At 41.2% G+C, this 18446-nt stretch overlaps 1 protein-coding gene across 27 annotated transcripts in view; it reads left to right on the plus strand.

Moving 5' to 3' along the window:
- The window catches only part of Helz (helicase with zinc finger), a 171639-nt gene that overhangs the window by 80052 nt on the left and 73141 nt on the right, over positions 1 to 18446 (plus strand). For all 27 annotated transcript variants that reach the window (XM_076543601.1, XM_076543593.1, XM_015994149.3 and 24 more), the window contains one exon: positions 9984 to 10251. In XM_076543601.1, the coding sequence (XP_076399716.1) occupies positions 9984 to 10251 (268 nt within the window). The remainder of the gene's footprint in view (positions 1 to 9983; positions 10252 to 18446) is intronic.

Here is an 18446-nt window from a genome sequence, read left to right on the forward strand (position 1 = left end):
TTATTCACTGAGACATCTTGCAAGCCCAGTTCTAGATTTGAAAGTTTTCTTCTTCTTTCTTGTGTGTGTGTGTGTGTGTGTGTATACCATGGGTGTGAGAGAGCCATGTCTCCAGCCCCAGTTTTCTTCTTCTGTTGTTCTTTTTTTTCTTTTTCGAGACAAGGTCTCACTCTGTAGACCAGCCTGTCCTTGAACTCATAAGATCCCTTCTGCCTCTGCCTCCTGAGTGCTATGTGGTGGTATTGTGTTCCCCAAAATATTGTGCACTCTAATAAACCTATCTGGGGTCAGAGAACAGAACAGCCACAATATTAAACATAGAGGTTAGGCAGTGGTAGCACACGCCTTTAATTTTAGCATTCCAGAGGCAGAGATCCGCCTGGATCTCTGTGAGTTCAAAGCCACACTGGAAACAGCCAAGCATGGTGACTCATGCCTTTAATCCCAGGAAGTGATGGCAGGAGGCAGAAGGGTATATAAGGCGTGAGGATAAGGAACTAGAACTGGTTAAACTTTCAGGCTTTTGAGCAGCAGTTCAGCTGAGATCCATTAGGATGAGGACTCAGAGACTTCCAGCCTGAGGAAACAGGATCAGCCGAGGAACTGGCGAGTTGAGGTGGCTGTGGCTTGTTCTGCTTCTCTGATCTTCCAGCGTTCACCCCAATACTCAGCCCGGATTTGTTTTTATTAATAAGACCTGTTAAGATTCATGCTACAGTGCTAGGTTTAAAGGTTTGCATCACTACATTCAGCTTAGTTCTTCCTTCCTTCCTTCCTTCCTTCCTTCCTTCCTTCCTTCCTTCCTTCCTTCCTTCCTTCCTTCCTCCCTCCCTCCCTCCCTCCCTCCCTCCCTCCCTCCCTTCCTTCCTTCCTTCCTTCATAGTGATTTATATATTTTTATTTTATGTGCATTGGTGTTTTGCTTGCATGTATGTCCATGTGAGGACATATAATCCACTTGGAGTTGGATTATAGACAGCTATGAGCTGCCATATGGGTTCTGGGAATTGAACCTGGGTCCTCTGGAAGACAAGCCTGTGCTCCTAACCATTGAACTATCTCTCCAGCCCCCAGGCTTAGTTTTCTTATTCTTAAAATTGATATCATTGAATATCTTACTCTTTTTTTAATTCCAGTGTTTTTGGGGTATATAAATGTTTTTGTTTCTGTAGGTGTGTTTTGAGTCCTAACAGAATTCTTGAGTAACAAAGACAGGATAGTCATACTATAATATTTGTTTCCTGTTTCAGTGGCTTTTAAGTTTAAATTTAGAATTTTTTGTTTTCTTTTTGGTTTTTTGAGACAGGGTTTCTCTGTGTAACAGCCCTAGTTGTCCTGGATCTCGCTCTGTAGACCAGGCTGGCCTCAAACTCACAGAGATCCACCTGCCTCTGCCTCCCAAGTGCTGGTATAAAGGTGAACACCACCACGCCTGGCGCATTCAGGGCATCCAGGGTGATTACACAGAGAAATTTGTTTCTCTTGAAACTCCTACCCCCTCCAATTATTTTTATTTTGTTTTTGTCTATGAATATTTTGCCTGCATATCTGTTTGTGCATCACATGCATGATTGGTGCCCACAAAGGCCAGAAGAGGGCATTGGATTGCCTAGGACTGGAGTTATAACTGGTTATGAGCTGCCATGTGGATGCTGGGAATTGAACCCAAGTCCTCTGGAAGAGCAGCCAGCGCTTTTAACTACTTCATCATCTTTCCAGTCTCCTTAAAATTTTATTAAATTATTATTATTATTTTTAATATTTATTTATTTTATGTGTATGAGTACTCTATTGCATGTATGCTTGCATGCTAAAGGAGGGCATCAGATCCCATTACAGATGGTTGTGAGCCACCATGTGATTGCTGGGAATTGAACTCAGAACCTCTGGGAGAGCAGTCAGTGTTCCTAACCTCTGAGCCATCTCTCCAGCCCCCTTAAATTATTTTTATAGTCAGTCTTTTTAAAACTATTAGTACAGAGTTCTTGTCACCAAAAAATTTGAGGGTAAAACCTTGATGAAGTATAACTACTGTTCTGTTCCCTACTTACTCTGAGCTGCTAGAAAGGAATTGACAGTATTGTATTTTCTGTCATTTCCTGTACTGCCTGTGTGGACAACATCCAGAAACACAAGAGCAAGACCGTTACTTTGCCAAGTTGTTTGCAGGTGACAAGAGAGTCTTTTTGACTTTCTGCTCAGCTTATTCATTATTGGGATGTCCCTGGTTTACAGTAAAGAGAAAAGTCTTGTTCCAGGCACAGGTCTGAGAACGTAGTTTGGAACTGAATCGGATCTGGGGTCTATCTTGTTTTCATTATGTTATGAGTTTCAATATAGTTTGGTTTTGCATGCGAAGAAATTTAGTGATGAGGTAAAGCTGGAATTTAAATGGGAAATGTCTATCTCTGCTGCTTGCTTCTTCTACTTGATTGGCAATTTATTGGTGTTGTCAATGGGTTTATATTGCTGTGATAACATACCATGACTAAAAGCAGCTTGGGGAGGTAGGGGTTTATCCTGTATTAAAGTTTATAGTCCATCATCCAGGGAAATCAGGGCAGAACCTCAAGGCAAGAACCTGGTAGCAGGAACTGAGGTGGTGGCCATGGAAGATTGATGCTTTACTGACTTGTTCTCAGCACTATTTTTCTAAGGCCCACAAAACTGCCCACAGAGCTCTGACCACTCAGTGGCTTTTCCAGCCCAAAGTTCCAAAGTCCTTTTACAATCCTCCCAAAACATGGTCAAGTCTATCACAGCATTATCTCACTCCTGGTACAATTTCTTTCTGAGCTTGCTCTTGCTGCGTTAAACACCATGAGCAGAAGTAACTTGTGGGAGGAAAGGGTTTATTTCTCTTACATTCCAGTTCACAGTTGATGACTGAAGATAGTCATGACAGGAACTCAAACAGGGAGTTAACTTGGAGACAGGAGCTAATGCAGAGATCATGGAGGAGTGCTTGCTCAGTCTGCTTTCCTATAGAAAGAGGTGACTAGACTAACATTTCAAAGGTGATACTACCCACAATTGACTAGGCCCTCCCAAAATGCACTATAGACCTATCTACAGATCAAACCATGGAACCAGTTTTTCACTTCTTCCCAAATGACTCCAGCTTTCATCATGTTGACAGAAAACTAGCCAGCACACTGGTAAAAAAAAAAAAAAAAGCAAGCAAGTTTTATCCTTAAATACTATTGGAAAAATAGTTTTCTTCCATGAAGTCAGACATTTGGCCCTACTGGGCCATCTCCACTGATGTTACTTGCAGCTCCTTTGGTAAGGAGTGCTGCTCACTCTCTCTGTCAGTCCTAGTGTGCTTCTGCTACCAAAGGCTGGCTGTGTTCTTCAGACTGATGATGATGGTGGTATTTCACTGCCTTAGTGGGACGTGGGGACTCACAGTCCAGTTGTATGACAGATGGCATTCTCCTAGTTCATTGTTAATTATTGAACTAAAAACTCTTCCTTAGTTAATTTTGCTTTTGAGTTGAATTAAAAACACGACTCCATCGATTTTTTTTTTTTTTTAATTTTATTTATTTAAGCCAGGTGGTGGTGGTGCATGCCTTTAATCCCAGCACTTGGGAGGCAGAGGCAGGTAGATCTCTGAGTTCAAGGCCAGCCTGGTCTACAAAGTGAGTTCCAGGACAGCTAGGACTGTTACACAAAGAAACCATCTTGAAAAATTAAAAAAAAAATTATGTATTTATATTTAATGTATGAATGTTCTGTGTGTATACCTGCAGTCCAGAAGAGGACATCAGATCCTGTTATAGATGGTTGTGAGTCACCATGTGGTTATTGGGAATTGAACTCAGGAAGAGCATTCAGTGCTCTTAACCCCTGAGCCATCTCTCCAGCTTGATATTTTTCCCCTTTTTTTCACACTATTGTTATTATCTGCAGTGTCCACTTATGGGCCATGAGGGAATGTAGTTCTATGGTAACCCTCAAACTGTTGAAGAAGTATGTGACTTCAACTGTGCTTTTCTTTTTTTTCCCCCTTAGTTGTTTTCCTGGTTATTGAGGTTTAGAAAAATTTGCTCTAATTTAAAATTGTCTTTGGGTAAATTTGAAGATACGACTCACAAAATGTGTAGTAAAAGGCACCTGTGAGGAAAGGAAGTTAGTCGGCTTTCCTTGCATACTGTTTACACAGCTTCCACTGATAGGAGAGTTTGGAGATGTTGATTTGGAATTGTGTTTTGGACGTCTGGAAGCAGCATATTTAAAATTTATTCTTAGGTTTGAATCTGGAAGCATGGTATTCATTTCTCTGCTGTGAATCTAGCAAGACATGATAACATCACCACAAAATTTAGTCCACCCTAAAAATGATTTCCAATTGCCAAAGTTGATGGCAAACTAAGGACACATATCTTTTGGCCGTGAACAGTGTATGAGCAGCAACACCTTAGAAAAAGAAGGTTTTAAAGTTTGTCATCAAAGGTCAATGTAATGAATGACAGCACGTGGAGAAGCTGCCTGCTGCCTTCACAGTTTCATTGTGGTTATGTGGGATATCCTTCCCCCATGAGACAGGGTTTCTCTGTGTAGCTGTCTTGAATCTCACTCTGTAGACCAGGCTGACCTCAGAGAGATCTGCCTCACCCTCCCACCCCTTTGCCAGGATTAAAGATGTGTGCCATCACTGCCCCATTAAGAAACAAGTTTGGTTTTGTCTTTTACTATTTACTTGTTAAGTTTGTTCTTTGATAATTTCATACTTTTTTTTTTTTTTTTTTTTTGAGACAGGGTCTCTATGTAGCCCTGAATGGCCTTAAATTCACAGAGATCTGCCTGTCTCTGTCTCTCAGATGCTGGGACTAAAGGCATGGACCACCATATCTGCCATAGCTTTGTGTGCCTATGTAGTTATGTTTCAGTGTGTGTGTGTGTGTATATGTGTTTCAGCTTTTTATTAGCCTCTTAAAGAGGGAGAATAGGGGCTAGTGGTTGGCATAGCCAAGAAGGCTTCGAGGTTGCCTCTGGGTAGGAGTATGGGGAGAAGTATAGTGAAATGGGGACAGAAGTGCTAGTTGGGAGCTACTGTGTGCTTGCGTTTTCTTTTTAATGTGAGTGGCCAAAGCTTTGGTCTTCTAAGGAGAAGTGTGGGGTCTAACTTTGAAATTAGGAAGCATTTTATCTTGCTGTTAGGTAAATGGAGCTGCTTTTTTTTTTTTTTAAAGCTTTATTTATTTATTATATATACAGTGTTTATTATGTATATAGTGTTCTATCTGCAGGCCAGAAGAGGGCACCAGAACTTATTATAGATGGTTGTGAGCTGCCATGTGGTTGCAGGGAATTGAACTCAGGACCTCTGGAGGAGTAGTCAGTGCTCTTAACCCCAGAGCTGTCTCTCCAGCCCTGTAGCTGCTTTTAGTAAACTACATTTATTGAATTCCTTTGAGCCATCTCTGCTTTGTTTTCCTCTCGCCATCTTCTTGTGCAGTCTCCAGGCCCCATTTAAGATACTGTTTAAATTGGTTGCATTTCATAGTTCAAAGCAAAGTTTTCCTTTGGATACTATATTATAATGGATAATAACTATGTGGCTGGAATGCAAGCAGGTTGCTAGTCTTAATGTCAGAGAGCCTAAGGATATTGGGAAGTATTTCTTGTGTCAGACTAGCTATTCTAGTTGAGTTGGCTATTTTTGTAAAAATTTATTTTTATTCTTACAATTATATGTAGGTGTGCATGTTTGCATGTAGATATGCACAAATGAGTTGAGGTGTCCTCAGAGGACAGAATTGTTTGCTCCCTGGAGCTGGAGTTATAGACAGCTGGGAGCTGCCTAATGCAAGTTCTGGGAACTGAACTCTGGTCCTCTGGAAGAGCATCAAGTGCTCTTAACTTCTGAGCCATCTCTGTACCCCAGAGCTGGCTATTTTTGAGAGTGGCAGCCTTGTTGTGAAGTATATCCTGTTGGTTAAGTTTTTGGTGATGCTGAGGATCCGTTGCAGGCTCTTACCCATGCTAGGCAAGTGCCCCCTAGGTATAGTTCAGTTTAAGTTTCTGTGGATTTCTCTTATATGTATTTATAGCTTCTGCCTACTAGCCATACCTCAGGGTAGCACATTCCTGAGGTTTGTAATTCCTGCCAGGTTTGCTTGGAGATTAGTATTATAAGAGTTGGTTAATGAGCAGTGTTAATAAGCATGATTAAACTCTCCTAAGTGGATTTGTGAATATTGTCCAAGCCTGTTCATTTTTTTTTGTCTTTTCCAGAGTGTGATTCATTTTAGGCTGGTATAGGTTAAGGGAACATACATACCATGGATGAAGAGCTGCTCAGCATCCTGAGCATTACTTAAGTTTGGTTTTGATGATCGCAGGTGCAGGAGCTGGGGATGACAGTGAGCACACCTGTAGGAGCAGGTGTTGTCTAGTGTCTCATGGGGGAACCTTACCTTCTTCTCCATAAGAGAGACTCAAGTAATCACCTTTAAGCACTGTAAATTAGTATGTCATTACACAGTTTAACAGTTTCTTTGTCAGGTAAGAGGAATGAGCAAGGTGTGGTGGCTCAGACCTGTAATTCTAGCAGTTGAGAAGCTGAAGCAGGGGGATGACTGCAAGTTCTAGCCATAGAGCTATTATAGAGGAACACTGTAGGCAGAAGTTTCTGTCCCACCAGCAACGTGTAAATACCCGGCAGCCACTTCCCAAATCACAACACAGAGGCTTATATTAATTATAAATGTTTGCTTATTACTAACTAGCTCTTACACTTAAATTAACCCATAATTTTTATCTGTGTGTAGCCATGTGCCTTGGTATCTTTTTTCAGTACAGCATTCTTATCTGGCTTCCTCTGCATCTGACTGGCAGGCAACTCCTGACTCCACCCTTACTCTTCCCAGCATTCTTAGTTTGGTTGCTCCACCTACACTTCCTGCCTGGCTACTGGTCAATCAGTGTTTTATTAAACCAATTCAAGTGACAAATCTTTACAGTATACAAGAGAATTATTCCACAGCACTTCCCTATTTTTGTCTAATTAAAAAGTAAGGTTTTAACTTGAACATAATAAGATTATCTACAACAAAATCAGTTATTATGTAAGAATTACAGTAACACTAATCCATTTGTATTTGGCAAAATTAGCGAAAATATCTATCTTATCTTGGTGAGTCTAAAGTTTTATATCTAATTTACTCATTATAACTAAGGAAGACTATAGTCTTCAGCTCTCTCAAAGACCCCAGAAGGTTAAAATGTTACCTAATGACAGGGACATCAGGCTACCTGTACAGTCACCCAAAGTTCCTCTGCATGTTGGGGCGTTCAATAGGCCTAGCATGTCTGACAGATTTTTCTGTGAAGCAAGATTTTTGAAGGACTGTCCCACCTTGTCTTGACAAAGTTCTGCAGTCTCTTTTGTGTCCTGCTTGTCCAACTTGGAGGCAAGGGCAGTTTCTTGCCCAGTGGCTAACTTGCCACAAAGAAAGTAAACTCCATATGGAGTTTCTTTGATGCCCATCAGAACACTCTCTAAAATAACAAAAAAATCTCCCTCAAAAACCTCTTCAAAACCAAGAGGGAAACAAACAAACAAACAAACAAAAACACAAGGAAGAAGAATGAAGAACAGAGGCAGAAGTCTGACTCGGGTTCCCAGGAGAATGAGTTCTGTAAAGCTCCTTAGGAGCCACCAACCATTCACACTCATGACCTTCCGAGGCTGGCACACCTGGATGTTTTCAAGTGTCTTCTCTCTACTGCTACACTTAGTCATTAACAAATGCTAGGTATGGTGGCTCATCACTTAATCCCAGTGTTTGGGAACAAATCATGAGTTCTCTGGGTAGTGTAGTGAGATCCTGCCCCACACCTCCAAAAAATAAAATGGGATAAAAATTAACATTATTTGAAAATTTTGTGGGGCTGCTTACTCAAGACACTGAGAATTGCCTAAAAACCAAAGTGTTGATTATGATGCTATCTACATAAAATGTCAAAAAATACTGCTGCTTATGCCAAATCCCCAAAGTTTAAATACTTCTAGTCAAAAGTAAAGAAGTTGAATTTCTGTATAATTTGTGCAGGTTTTAACATGTCATCCATAGCATTCTCAGGATACTGTTTTTGGTCCGTTATTTTTTTCTCCAAGCCCCTTAAGGGATATAGGAGTAGTCAGTGATTTTTAAATGACATGAGAATGTGTTGCTTGAAGTATAGTCTAAAGTCACTTAAATAAAATCTATAATATAATTATGAAATGTAAATTTCCCAACTTAAAATAGAAGTTAGACATCCTTCTACACACTAAGTTTTTTCTTTCTTTCTTTTTAATTTTTATTTTTTATTTTTGGTTTTTCGAGGTGTGGTTTCTCTGTGTTCTTGGCTGTCCTGGCACTCACTCTGTAGATCAGGCTAGCCTCAAACTCAGAGATTTGCATGCCTTTCTATCTTTTCAGTGCTGAGATTAAGGATGCATGTTAGCACGCCTGATTCAGTGTAGTGTATTTTTCACTTAAAATTATTTATTTATAGAGTGTGTTTGTGTGTGTCTATTAGTGTATGTCATGTGTGTTTATACCTATGGGTGTCAGAAGAGGGTGTCAGCTCTCATGGAGGTGGTTGTGAGCCATCTGTCATGGGTGCTGAAAGTCAGACTCTTGTCCTGAAAGAACAGTAAGTGTTCTTAATTGTTGAGCCATCTCTCCAGCCCCTAGAGTAGTTTGAAGTGTAATTTCAATGGGCAGTTCATCTTTACTGCTGTGATAATTGTACTTAAGTTGTTGTCTAAGAAATAGCAACACTCTTACAAAAAAGCTTTCACAAGGATCAAAAGTTAGAAATTAGGGTCCTTAAATATTTTAATTAAGATATTAGGATACAACCCCCCCAAAAGAAAAAAAACAAACAAAAAGCTATTAAGATACTTGCTATGTTATGACGTTTCTTTGTGAATGACTGCATGTGTGCTTATAATGCATATGTGACATTTAGAGGTTGTAACACCAGAGCTTGGGGTGTTAGTTCAGTGGTAGACTATGTTGGGTTTTGGGTTTGATCTCTAGCACCACAAAATAATAAATAAACTTGCCAGACTACTAACTGAACGGGAGATTGCAGTCATGCCTGTTCTAATTGAGGGATAGCTTGATGTGACTTCCCCTGAGTTCTGTCTGAAGTAGGGAAGTCTTTCCTCTTCTATTAAATCTGAACCTTTGTCTAACGAGTCAGTTAGATACCTTTCTACCTTTTGGCTAATTTTGCTTTTCTGGGTGGGCACGCTCTACCCAGTAAGTCTCAGATGGTACACCGTGAGCTCCTATGGCTCTCATCTTTGCTGGTCTGTGTTGCATCTCTTTCAAAGATGCCAGAACTGGACAGTTCCTGGTTTTGACTTTGTACCCTGCTTACAGTATAATTTTGCTGAGTTTTATGGCCTTTTGGGAAGTGGCATTCAGATGACTTCCTATCACATGTTCCAAGGAGCTGGCAGTGTTGTACATCCATGTCTTCTAACAGATTGGTGCTGGTAGCAAGGTGATGTTCAGAGAGCTCTGTGCTTGCCACACAAGCAAAGATTGACACTTTCAAGCCTTGGTTCTTCTCTTTCTCTTATGGGGCAGGTACTGGCAGGCTGAGGAGGAAAGTGACGGTTAACCATCACTCGGTCCATTTTGTCATACAAGGATTGATCAGGTTTCTCCTGCAGTTCAGGTGTCTCTTGACTGAAGAGTTAAGTTCGGAATGGTAACTCAAAAATAACTCTTTGTGGCATAACTAGCCTACTGTATAAAAAGATGTTCTCACATGGATTCCTAGCAATGTTATTTTGTTAAAATGATCGAAGATATGTCAGGCATGGGAAAGAACTCTTTCAATGAGTTTTGTGTTGTTTTATTTTTAAGAATTTTAGCTCTCGTATATGAAACTCTGCTATAAAAATGAGTACTTATTCACTTGAAAATTTAACACCGTGTTCCTTTATAAATGTGTTTGTTTTCCTTTAGATCTTGAATATCTGATGCATGCAAAACAGCAGCTGGTAACCACAGCCAAGCGCTGGGATTCTTCTTCTAAGACTATTGTAGATTTTGAACCTAATGAAACTACTGACTTGGAGAAGAGCCTTCTGATCAGATACCAAATTCCTCTTTCTGCTGACCAGCTGTTTACACAGTCCGTTTTAGACAAATCATTGACCAAGGCTAACTATCAGTCACGGTTGCATGACCTGCTTTATATTGAAGAGATAGCCCAGTATAAAGAAATCAGCAAGTAAGTTCTTTGAGAATCACCTTCCTCCCCTCCCCTCTCCTTGTCTCTCCCCTCCTCTCCTCCCTCCCTCTATTCCTTTCTCCCCTCTACTCCTTTCTCCCCTCCACCCCACTTTTCCCTCCCCTCCTCTTCTCCTTCATCTGCCTTTAGAGTGATGTTTTTAATTTTACAGTGAAGACATGCTTAAGTAAAGATGGGTATTAAAATAATTGTTCTTCACTAGTTGTATTTTTAAACTAATTCACTAATTTAGAAACAGGGTCTTGTTATGAAGTAAGTCCTGGCTGGCCTAGAACTTGATATGTAGGCCATGCTAGACTTGAACTCTTGGTAGTCCTTCTGCTTCTGCCTCTTGAATGTCAGGATTACAGGTATGAGCTAGCACCCTTGGCACTCTGTATTCTATCTTTAATGAAAATGCTAGTAAGAATTGTGTTTAGGAAGCTGGAGGTGGTGGCGTACACCATTAATCCCAGCACTGGGGAGGCAGAGGCAGGCGGGTCTCTGTGAGTTTGAGGCCAGTCTGGTCTACAGAGTGAGATCCAGGACAGCCAGGGCTACACAGAGAAACCCTGTCTCAAAACAAACAATCAAAACCCAAAGAGTTGTGTTTAGTACATGGCTCTATTTCACAAGACTGTACTGAATATCTAGTCTGGGACCAGTTGTGCTCACTTTTGGAGTATAGAACTAGTTCCTGCTCTGAGATGGTCTCTAGGGAGTGCAGACTATAGCAAGCACTTAAAGAATATTTGTTGAATAAATGGACAAAAACGGAAGTAAGCCATATATTTTGAAAGTTCTTTGAAGAATGAATTGATTTAGATAGAGGAAAATAATTTGATGTTGAATCGGCTTTATATTAATTTATAAGTGCTCTGTCATCTTTTATATTTTAGTCACAATCACATACCAAGAGCTGAAAGCAAAAGTTTATTTTATTAATGTAAGAGAAATAGTCTTAAATGAAAGTGTGAGTGAGTGAAACTATTAAAAAGGTTGTTATTTTGAAAGTAGTTTTTTATGTTGGTGAAATAGGATGAACCCTCAAAATTGAACCTCAATGAAATATGATTGCATTTTTATAACTATTTCTCTGTTTAAATATAGTCTAACTAATATTTTTTTTTCTGCAAGCTGCCTTACGATTAATAATAGATTCAGAACACTCATTAGGGGCATATCCAAAGAACAAAGAGCAGATGAAAATGTGAAAGTACACTGTTCCACTCTGCTTGTTGGTTAAATGTGATAGAACTTTTGAGAGTATCTCATATGAAATGTTCCAGGTCAATAGGCTTGATTTTCGTTATTCTGGGACTATGTCATGGCCCTTTTTGGTTGTGCTCCTTTCTCTCTTTGTGGGGGCAGAGTTTTGCTGTGTAGCATAGGCTAGTCTTGAACTTGTCACCCTTTCCCTTTTTCTCTTGAGTTGTTTATATTACAGATATGTGCTGGGCCATTGATTGTTAATTGTCCAGTGCCCAGGTGGACATGTGATGTTAGAGGACAATCTTCAGGATTTGGGTCTCTCCTTTCACCTTGATTTTGAGACAGGGTCTCTCTTGTTTTGCTGCCATACTGTATCCTTGAGCTTCTGGCCAATTCTCCTGTCTCTTGTCCTTACTGAGATCACAAGTGTGGCCTACTGCATCCACAGCTGCAGTTTTTGTGTGGGTTCTGGGGATTGAACTCCAGTCATCCTAGCACTTTTACCTGTTGAGCTGTCTCCTTGGCTTCCCATTTGTGCAAATCTTAAAAGGCTTGTATTGATTATGACTGTAGTCTGTTGTGATGAAATCATATTTATTAATATGTAGGATGAAGTGCTAAATGGTCTTATTAATAAAAAACCTGGAGCCAAGTATTGGGGTAAAAAGCTGTGAGATCAGAAAAGCACGAATAAGCCAGCCACATTCTTACTATTTGGAGATCCTCGGCCAAAGAGACCCACTTCCTGTATACCCACACTTACATGCTTTTCTGTTCTGCCTTTCACTTAACTCTCTCCGCTCAGCTGCATCACTTTCTCTTTCTGCCCAGCTCTGTCACTTAATACATGAATAATGTGCATGTGTGTTTGTTCCTATTATCATATTCCATTTTCTTAGGAAAGAACACTATATGAATATTGGGATGAATAGAACTTCCCAGATGCCCACCATGGGGGCCCATGCTTTTAATCCCAGCACTTGGACAGTTGAGAGGTAAAGGCAGGTGGAGCTCAATGAATTCCAGGCCAGGCAGGGCTGTTACAGTAAGATCCTGTGTCAAAACAGAAACAAAAGCACAGCAATTTACCAGAGAGTTGGACCTAGTGTTATCATTTGTAGTCCTACATTCAGGAAACAAAGGCAAGAGAATCATGAGTTCAAAGCCAGCTTGGGCTACCTAGCAATGTCTGAGCTAACCTCAGTTACAGAGTGAGACTGTTTACTTTATCTCATGGAACTTCACAGAAGCCTTCAGGTTCTTCAAGAACAAACTTAGGCCACATGTGGATATGCATTCATTGATCCTACCTTGGAAGAAATATATTCAATTCTGAGAGATACACTTTTAAAGAAGTAAGACTTTAGAGCTAGAGAGGTGGCTCAAAGGGTAAGTTCATGTACTGGTCTTGTAGAGGACTGTTTGTTTTTGCTGTTTTGTGGGGCCCACCACCCAGCTCCGAAATAAATCACTCACAGAGGCTTATTCCTAATTACAAATGCCTGGCCTTAGCTTGGCTTGTTTCTTGTCAGGTTTTTTTTTTTTTTTTTAAAGATTTATTTATTATGTATACAATGTTCTGCCTGCATGTATGTCTACAGGCCAGAAGAGGGCACCAGATCTCATTATAGATGGTTGTGAGCCACCATGTGGTTGCTGGGAATTGAACTCAGGACCTCTGGAAGAGCAGTCAGTGCTCTTAACCTCTGAGCCATCTCTCCAGCCCTTCTTGTCAGTTTTAAGTTAATTATCCCATCTACCTTTTGCCTCTGAGCTTTTCCTGCTCTCTTCTGTAAATCTTACTCTTACTCCATGTCTGGCTGTGTAGGTGGGTGGCTGGTTCCTGAAGTCCTCCTCCTTCTCTCAGTTCTTCTTTTCTCCTCCCAGATTTCTCCTTCCATTTATTCGTTCTGCCTTCCAGCCCCGTCTGTCCTCTCTCCTACTTTGCTATTGGCCATTCAGTTCTTTTTTTTTTTTAATTAAGAATTTTTTCATTCATTTTACACACTAGTGTCTACAGCTAGCACAGTGGAGACCCTGGCAACAAAAGTAGCTACCACAGTTAGTTAATCTTCCATTCTATTGGGCATGATAAATTTAATTCAGTAGTTATATACATCTTGATTGGCTTTGAAAATTATAAATTTATAAACTCAAGTTCCAGTTGCTTTTGGGATACCATCTTACAAGGACTCCAGCATACAGTATGGCTCATTAAGGAAGGGAATGGCTCAGCTGCTTTTAGCCTACTGGCTATGGGTGGGATAGGACCTCTGTTGGTCTTTTCTGTGTCGAACACACAGATTGCAAGCCCAGTGCCACTTTGAGATCTTTGGCAGCAGTTAACTCTGCAGCTCATACACGATTGAGCCTGTATGATAATGAGTATTCAGAGATGGGTAATGCCTGGGGGGCACTCACCAACCTAAGAGCACCTGTGTGGCCTGGGCAGGTGTCTCCATGACAGGTAAGGTGACCTGCTGACATCCCACGCAACCCAAGTCAGAAGCTCATTTTTTAGTAATAGGGGGACCTGTAGATTCCTGGCCCCCGTTTTTGGGTAACTGTTGCCTTGCTTGCTGACCTTGACCTTGATATCCTCCCAATGCTATTTCCCTGCCAGGTTCCACCCTCCTGAATGCTTAAGGAAAGTTCCTTGTCTGTGTATCCTGAATAATGGGCGTTAACAGCTTAGATGCAAGATTGTAAAACATCTGTAGCGAACTTCTGCCCTCCGGGGTCCTCCCATTGTGCTGTAAGCCTGTATTTAAGACCTCCTCCCTCCTTCAATAAATGACATTCGGCCTTTAAAATTAAAATATATATATTTGAATGAATACTGTGAATGTAATCTATGAATACCACAAATGTGGTTAAAATCATGAGTGTAATTAATGAATATCATGAGTGTAATAAAAAAAATAATCTCTGTTGTAAACACCACATGCAAACAATCCCACATGTAAAATGTCATGTATCATTATTACCTTGCAGCCTGTTTCCACAAGGATGGTCAGTAGAGTCTTAAATCACTGGTTGAGAAGTTACGGGGTAACAGAATAGTTGCATCTCATACAACCATGGAAATAACTAGAGTTTACTTTTTACATCCCCAAGGATCCATGTTGTCAGGATTGGTGGTAAGCACCTTTACCTGCTGAGCCATCTCTCTGACCCTGCAATACTAATTTTGAAAGTTAGCATTTGCATAGGACTTAAAATATGCTAAACATTAATTCACTTAAACTGTATTCCAATTCTATGAAATACTTTTTTTAAGTTTAAAAAAAAGATTTTTTTCATTTATTTTGCACACTAATCAAAGATCCCCTCCCCCAACCCACCCCCCACTCCTCCCCACAAGAATGCAAGGTCTCCCACAGGGAGGCACATCCAGTAGAGGCAAGTCCAAGTCCTTCCCCCTGCCTCAAGGCTGCATGAGGTGTCCCACCATAGGTAGTTGGCTCCAAAAAGCCCCCTCACGCACCAGGGATGGATTCTGATTCTACTGCCAGGGGGCTCCCCAAGCAGATCAAGCTACACAGTTGTCTCATGCAGAGGGCCTAGTCCAGTCCCATGCAGGCTCCACAGCCATTGATCCAACTTTCATGAGTCATCTCTGCAGGTTTCCCCATCGATCCTGAGGCACTTGCTCATAGAATCCCTCCTCTCTCTCTCCGACTGGACTCCTGGAGCTCTGCCTGGTGTTTGGCTATGGATCTCTGCATCTGCCTCCATCAGTCATTGGAGAAAAGCTCTGTGATGACAGTTAGGATATTCACCGAACTGATCACTGGGACAAGCCAGTTCAGTTCAGGCACCCTCTCCACTCTTGCTAGTAGTCCAAGCTGGGGTCATCCTTGGGGATTCCTGGCAACTTCCCTAGCACCAGGTTTCTCTCTGTCTGCATGTCTTTCATCTCCCTCCATCATGGTATCTCTCTCTGCTTTCCCACACCATCCCTGTTCCATCTCGACCATCCCATTTCCTTATGTTCTCATCCCCCATCCTCTACCCTCCAATGCCCACCTCCACCCCTGGCCATTCAGTTCTTTATTAGACTATCAGGTGTTTTAGACAGGCACAGTAACACAGCTTCACAGAGTTAAATGCAACATAAACCAAAGTAACACACCTTAAAATAATGTTCTACAACAGAGGACCTAAGTTCTATTCCCAGAACCCACATCAGGTGGTCACAACTGCTTGTAACCCCAGTTTCAGTGGATCCTACACTTTGGCCTCTGAGAGCACCTGTCATACATGCGTTTATGTCTTCTACATACACACAATTAAAAATAATAAAAATAAATCTTAAAATCCGAAGACTAGACAGGAACTAAAGCTATGGTCTTCATTGAACTGTGCAGTGGCAAGGCTAACTGGTCTGCATGCCCGGCTCTCTAGTGCCCAGCTGCCTGGCAGGCCTAGTGTGGGAGTAGGATGTGTGTCACATCCCAGCCCTGAGCACAGCTACCGTGGGTTACCTCACTTCTCCACTTGGCATCACCAAACTCAGTGGAATCTAAACTGTTGTTTAAAAACTCCCAATAGTTAATTTTACTAGGCTCATCCTTGTTCATGTAGTGGGAAAAATCTCATGAAATCAAATTTACACTATAGCTTTGGTATTTGAAAGTGAAAATATCACTTCAGAGGTTTGACCTAACTAATGCTGGCATTGGTTACAACCCCCCCCCCCCCCCCCAATTCCATTTATTGAAGGAGGGAGGAGGTCTTAAATACCCGTGTACAGCACAATGGGAGAACCCCAGAGGGCAGAAGTTTTACAATCTTGCATCTAAACTGTTAAGGCCCATTATGCAGGATACACAGACAAGGAACTTCCCTTAAACATTCAGGAGGGCGGAACCTGGCAGGGAATTAGCATAGGGAGGATATCAAGGTCAAGGTCAGCAAGCAAGGCAACAGTTACCCAAAACGGGGGGTGGGGGTGGGGGGGTGGGGTGGGGTGGGGTGGTGGTGCCGGCTGCAGGACCCTACAGGTCCCCCTTTTACTAGAAAATGAGCTTCTGACTTAGGTTGTGTGGGATGTCAGCAGGTCACCTTACCCGTCATGGAGACGCCTGCCCAGGCCACACAGGCAGTCTGTCTTAGGTACAACCACATTTCTTATCAGCTAGACAAAGTGGTTTTATAGCAGTGGAAATTTTGTTGGCTGTTTTTGCCTCCTGGAAAGGTTGACATTATATTGGCTTCAAGATTGATTCAAAATGTGGTGTGAGACAGTGGCAGAAATTGTCTTTGTTCATTGAGAATATATTTTAAGTATTTGAATTATTAAATTTCAAAGTTTTTTTTAGGATTTATTTTGTTTTAAATTGTGTGTTTCTGTGTGTGTCTGTGTACAGGTATTTGTCTGCATGTGGGTGCAGGCACCCCAAGGAGGCCAGAAGAGAGTATTAGGTCCTCAGAACTGGAGTTACATACAGGAGCTTGTGAGCTGCCTGATGGGGGTGTGAGTCCTGGAAGAGCAGCCAATCCTCTTAATCACGGAGCCATCTGTCCAGCTTCAAGCTGTCAGATATTAGTCTTCTAATATTTGAGAGAGGCTGTGGACTGGGATTTTAGTTTAGTGTACCAGCCTTTTAAGAAGAGGAGATGTTAGAAATAGTGGTTTCTAGTAGAAAGGCTAAATCTGCATCTTTAGCATATGGCCAGTCTTCTGCAGGAAACTGCTTTTTGAGGTGTTTGTTTTCTAGGACATCAAGGCATTGGTTAGTGACATAGCAGATTCTCCTGCTGCTGTAAGGCTGTGGCCTTAATGTTCAGGACTGTTCAATTATGGTCAAGTTTTGGAATGGTGGGTTCAAAATTAAATATAGCAGTAAAATTTGAATATGTTGCCTAAGAAATGTATTACAGAATTTTAAGAATTTATTAGGGAATAAAGTTGTTGAAATGAGAGTTTTGTATATGATGATAGAATAGATTAGAGACAGAAAGCCATGTTCAAGTTTATATAGTAATCAGGTTAAAAATGTTGAGTTGCAAATGTCTTCACCAGTTAGTAGGAACCCATAGTGCCCCCAGAAACAGGGCTTTGTGATAGTATAGTGGGGGATGGCGGTTTGTGCGACAGGATAGCCAGTGTAACTCACTTCTGGCTTGGAGACCTAACTGAATGGTGAAGCCTTTTTGCATAAGCCTGGAAGCATTGATTTGGAGTCACGTTGGAGAGGTCAAAGGTTCTTTGGTGTTACCCATCTGGGCATGGAGAATGCAGGAACAAAGGTGTCTATTAGAGAGTAGGTGAGGGCACAGGGCTTTGAAAAGGTGGCTGAGTTTGGATGGGAAGGGAGGGAGGTAGCAGGGAGTCCCTGGAGGGCATGGCTCTACAGAAACCCAAGGAAGATGGAGTTTAAAGAGGAGAGTGACTGCAAAGTAGAAGGGAGACGATTTGCAGCTTGGCCATGACCTTTAGTAACAGAGAGAGGTCTGTCAGGCCGCGATGTGTTAGGGGCAGTCTCTTCCAACTTAAGTGAGTTTTAATGACCTGGTCCTTCTCATCATGTGGAAGGCAGTTGTGACGCTTTCTTTAAAGACTCCTTCATGACACCAGGGCTCGGGGTCTCTTCAAATGGTGAGGTGGACAGTGGCTATCAGCTGGACAGCTTCACTTCACTTTCATGTCCAGGCTTTTTAATTTGAGTTCTGAGCATAAATCTGGTCTTTGAAGAGTCAGATATAGTTGGAGAAGATGAAATCTGCGTTTCTTTAAATTACTCAGGAACATTACATACAGAATGAGAGAAATGTAACAGTATTTTTGGAAAGTCTCATAAAAGGCAGATCCTACTGGATTGTATTTGGTCTGCATATAAAGTTGTGTTATTAAATACTAATTTTAGTATGTATAGACCTTTTGGTTTTATACCTCTTGTGTATTCTATGTGAATATTTCTTTTCTTTTTTTTTTCTTTCTTTTTTTTTTTTTTTTTTTTTAATTTAAAATTTTCAAG

Source organism: Peromyscus maniculatus, chromosome 8, assembly GCF_049852395.1.
Source record: "Peromyscus maniculatus bairdii isolate BWxNUB_F1_BW_parent chromosome 8, HU_Pman_BW_mat_3.1, whole genome shotgun sequence".
NCBI lineage: Eukaryota > Metazoa > Chordata > Mammalia > Rodentia > Cricetidae > Peromyscus > Peromyscus maniculatus.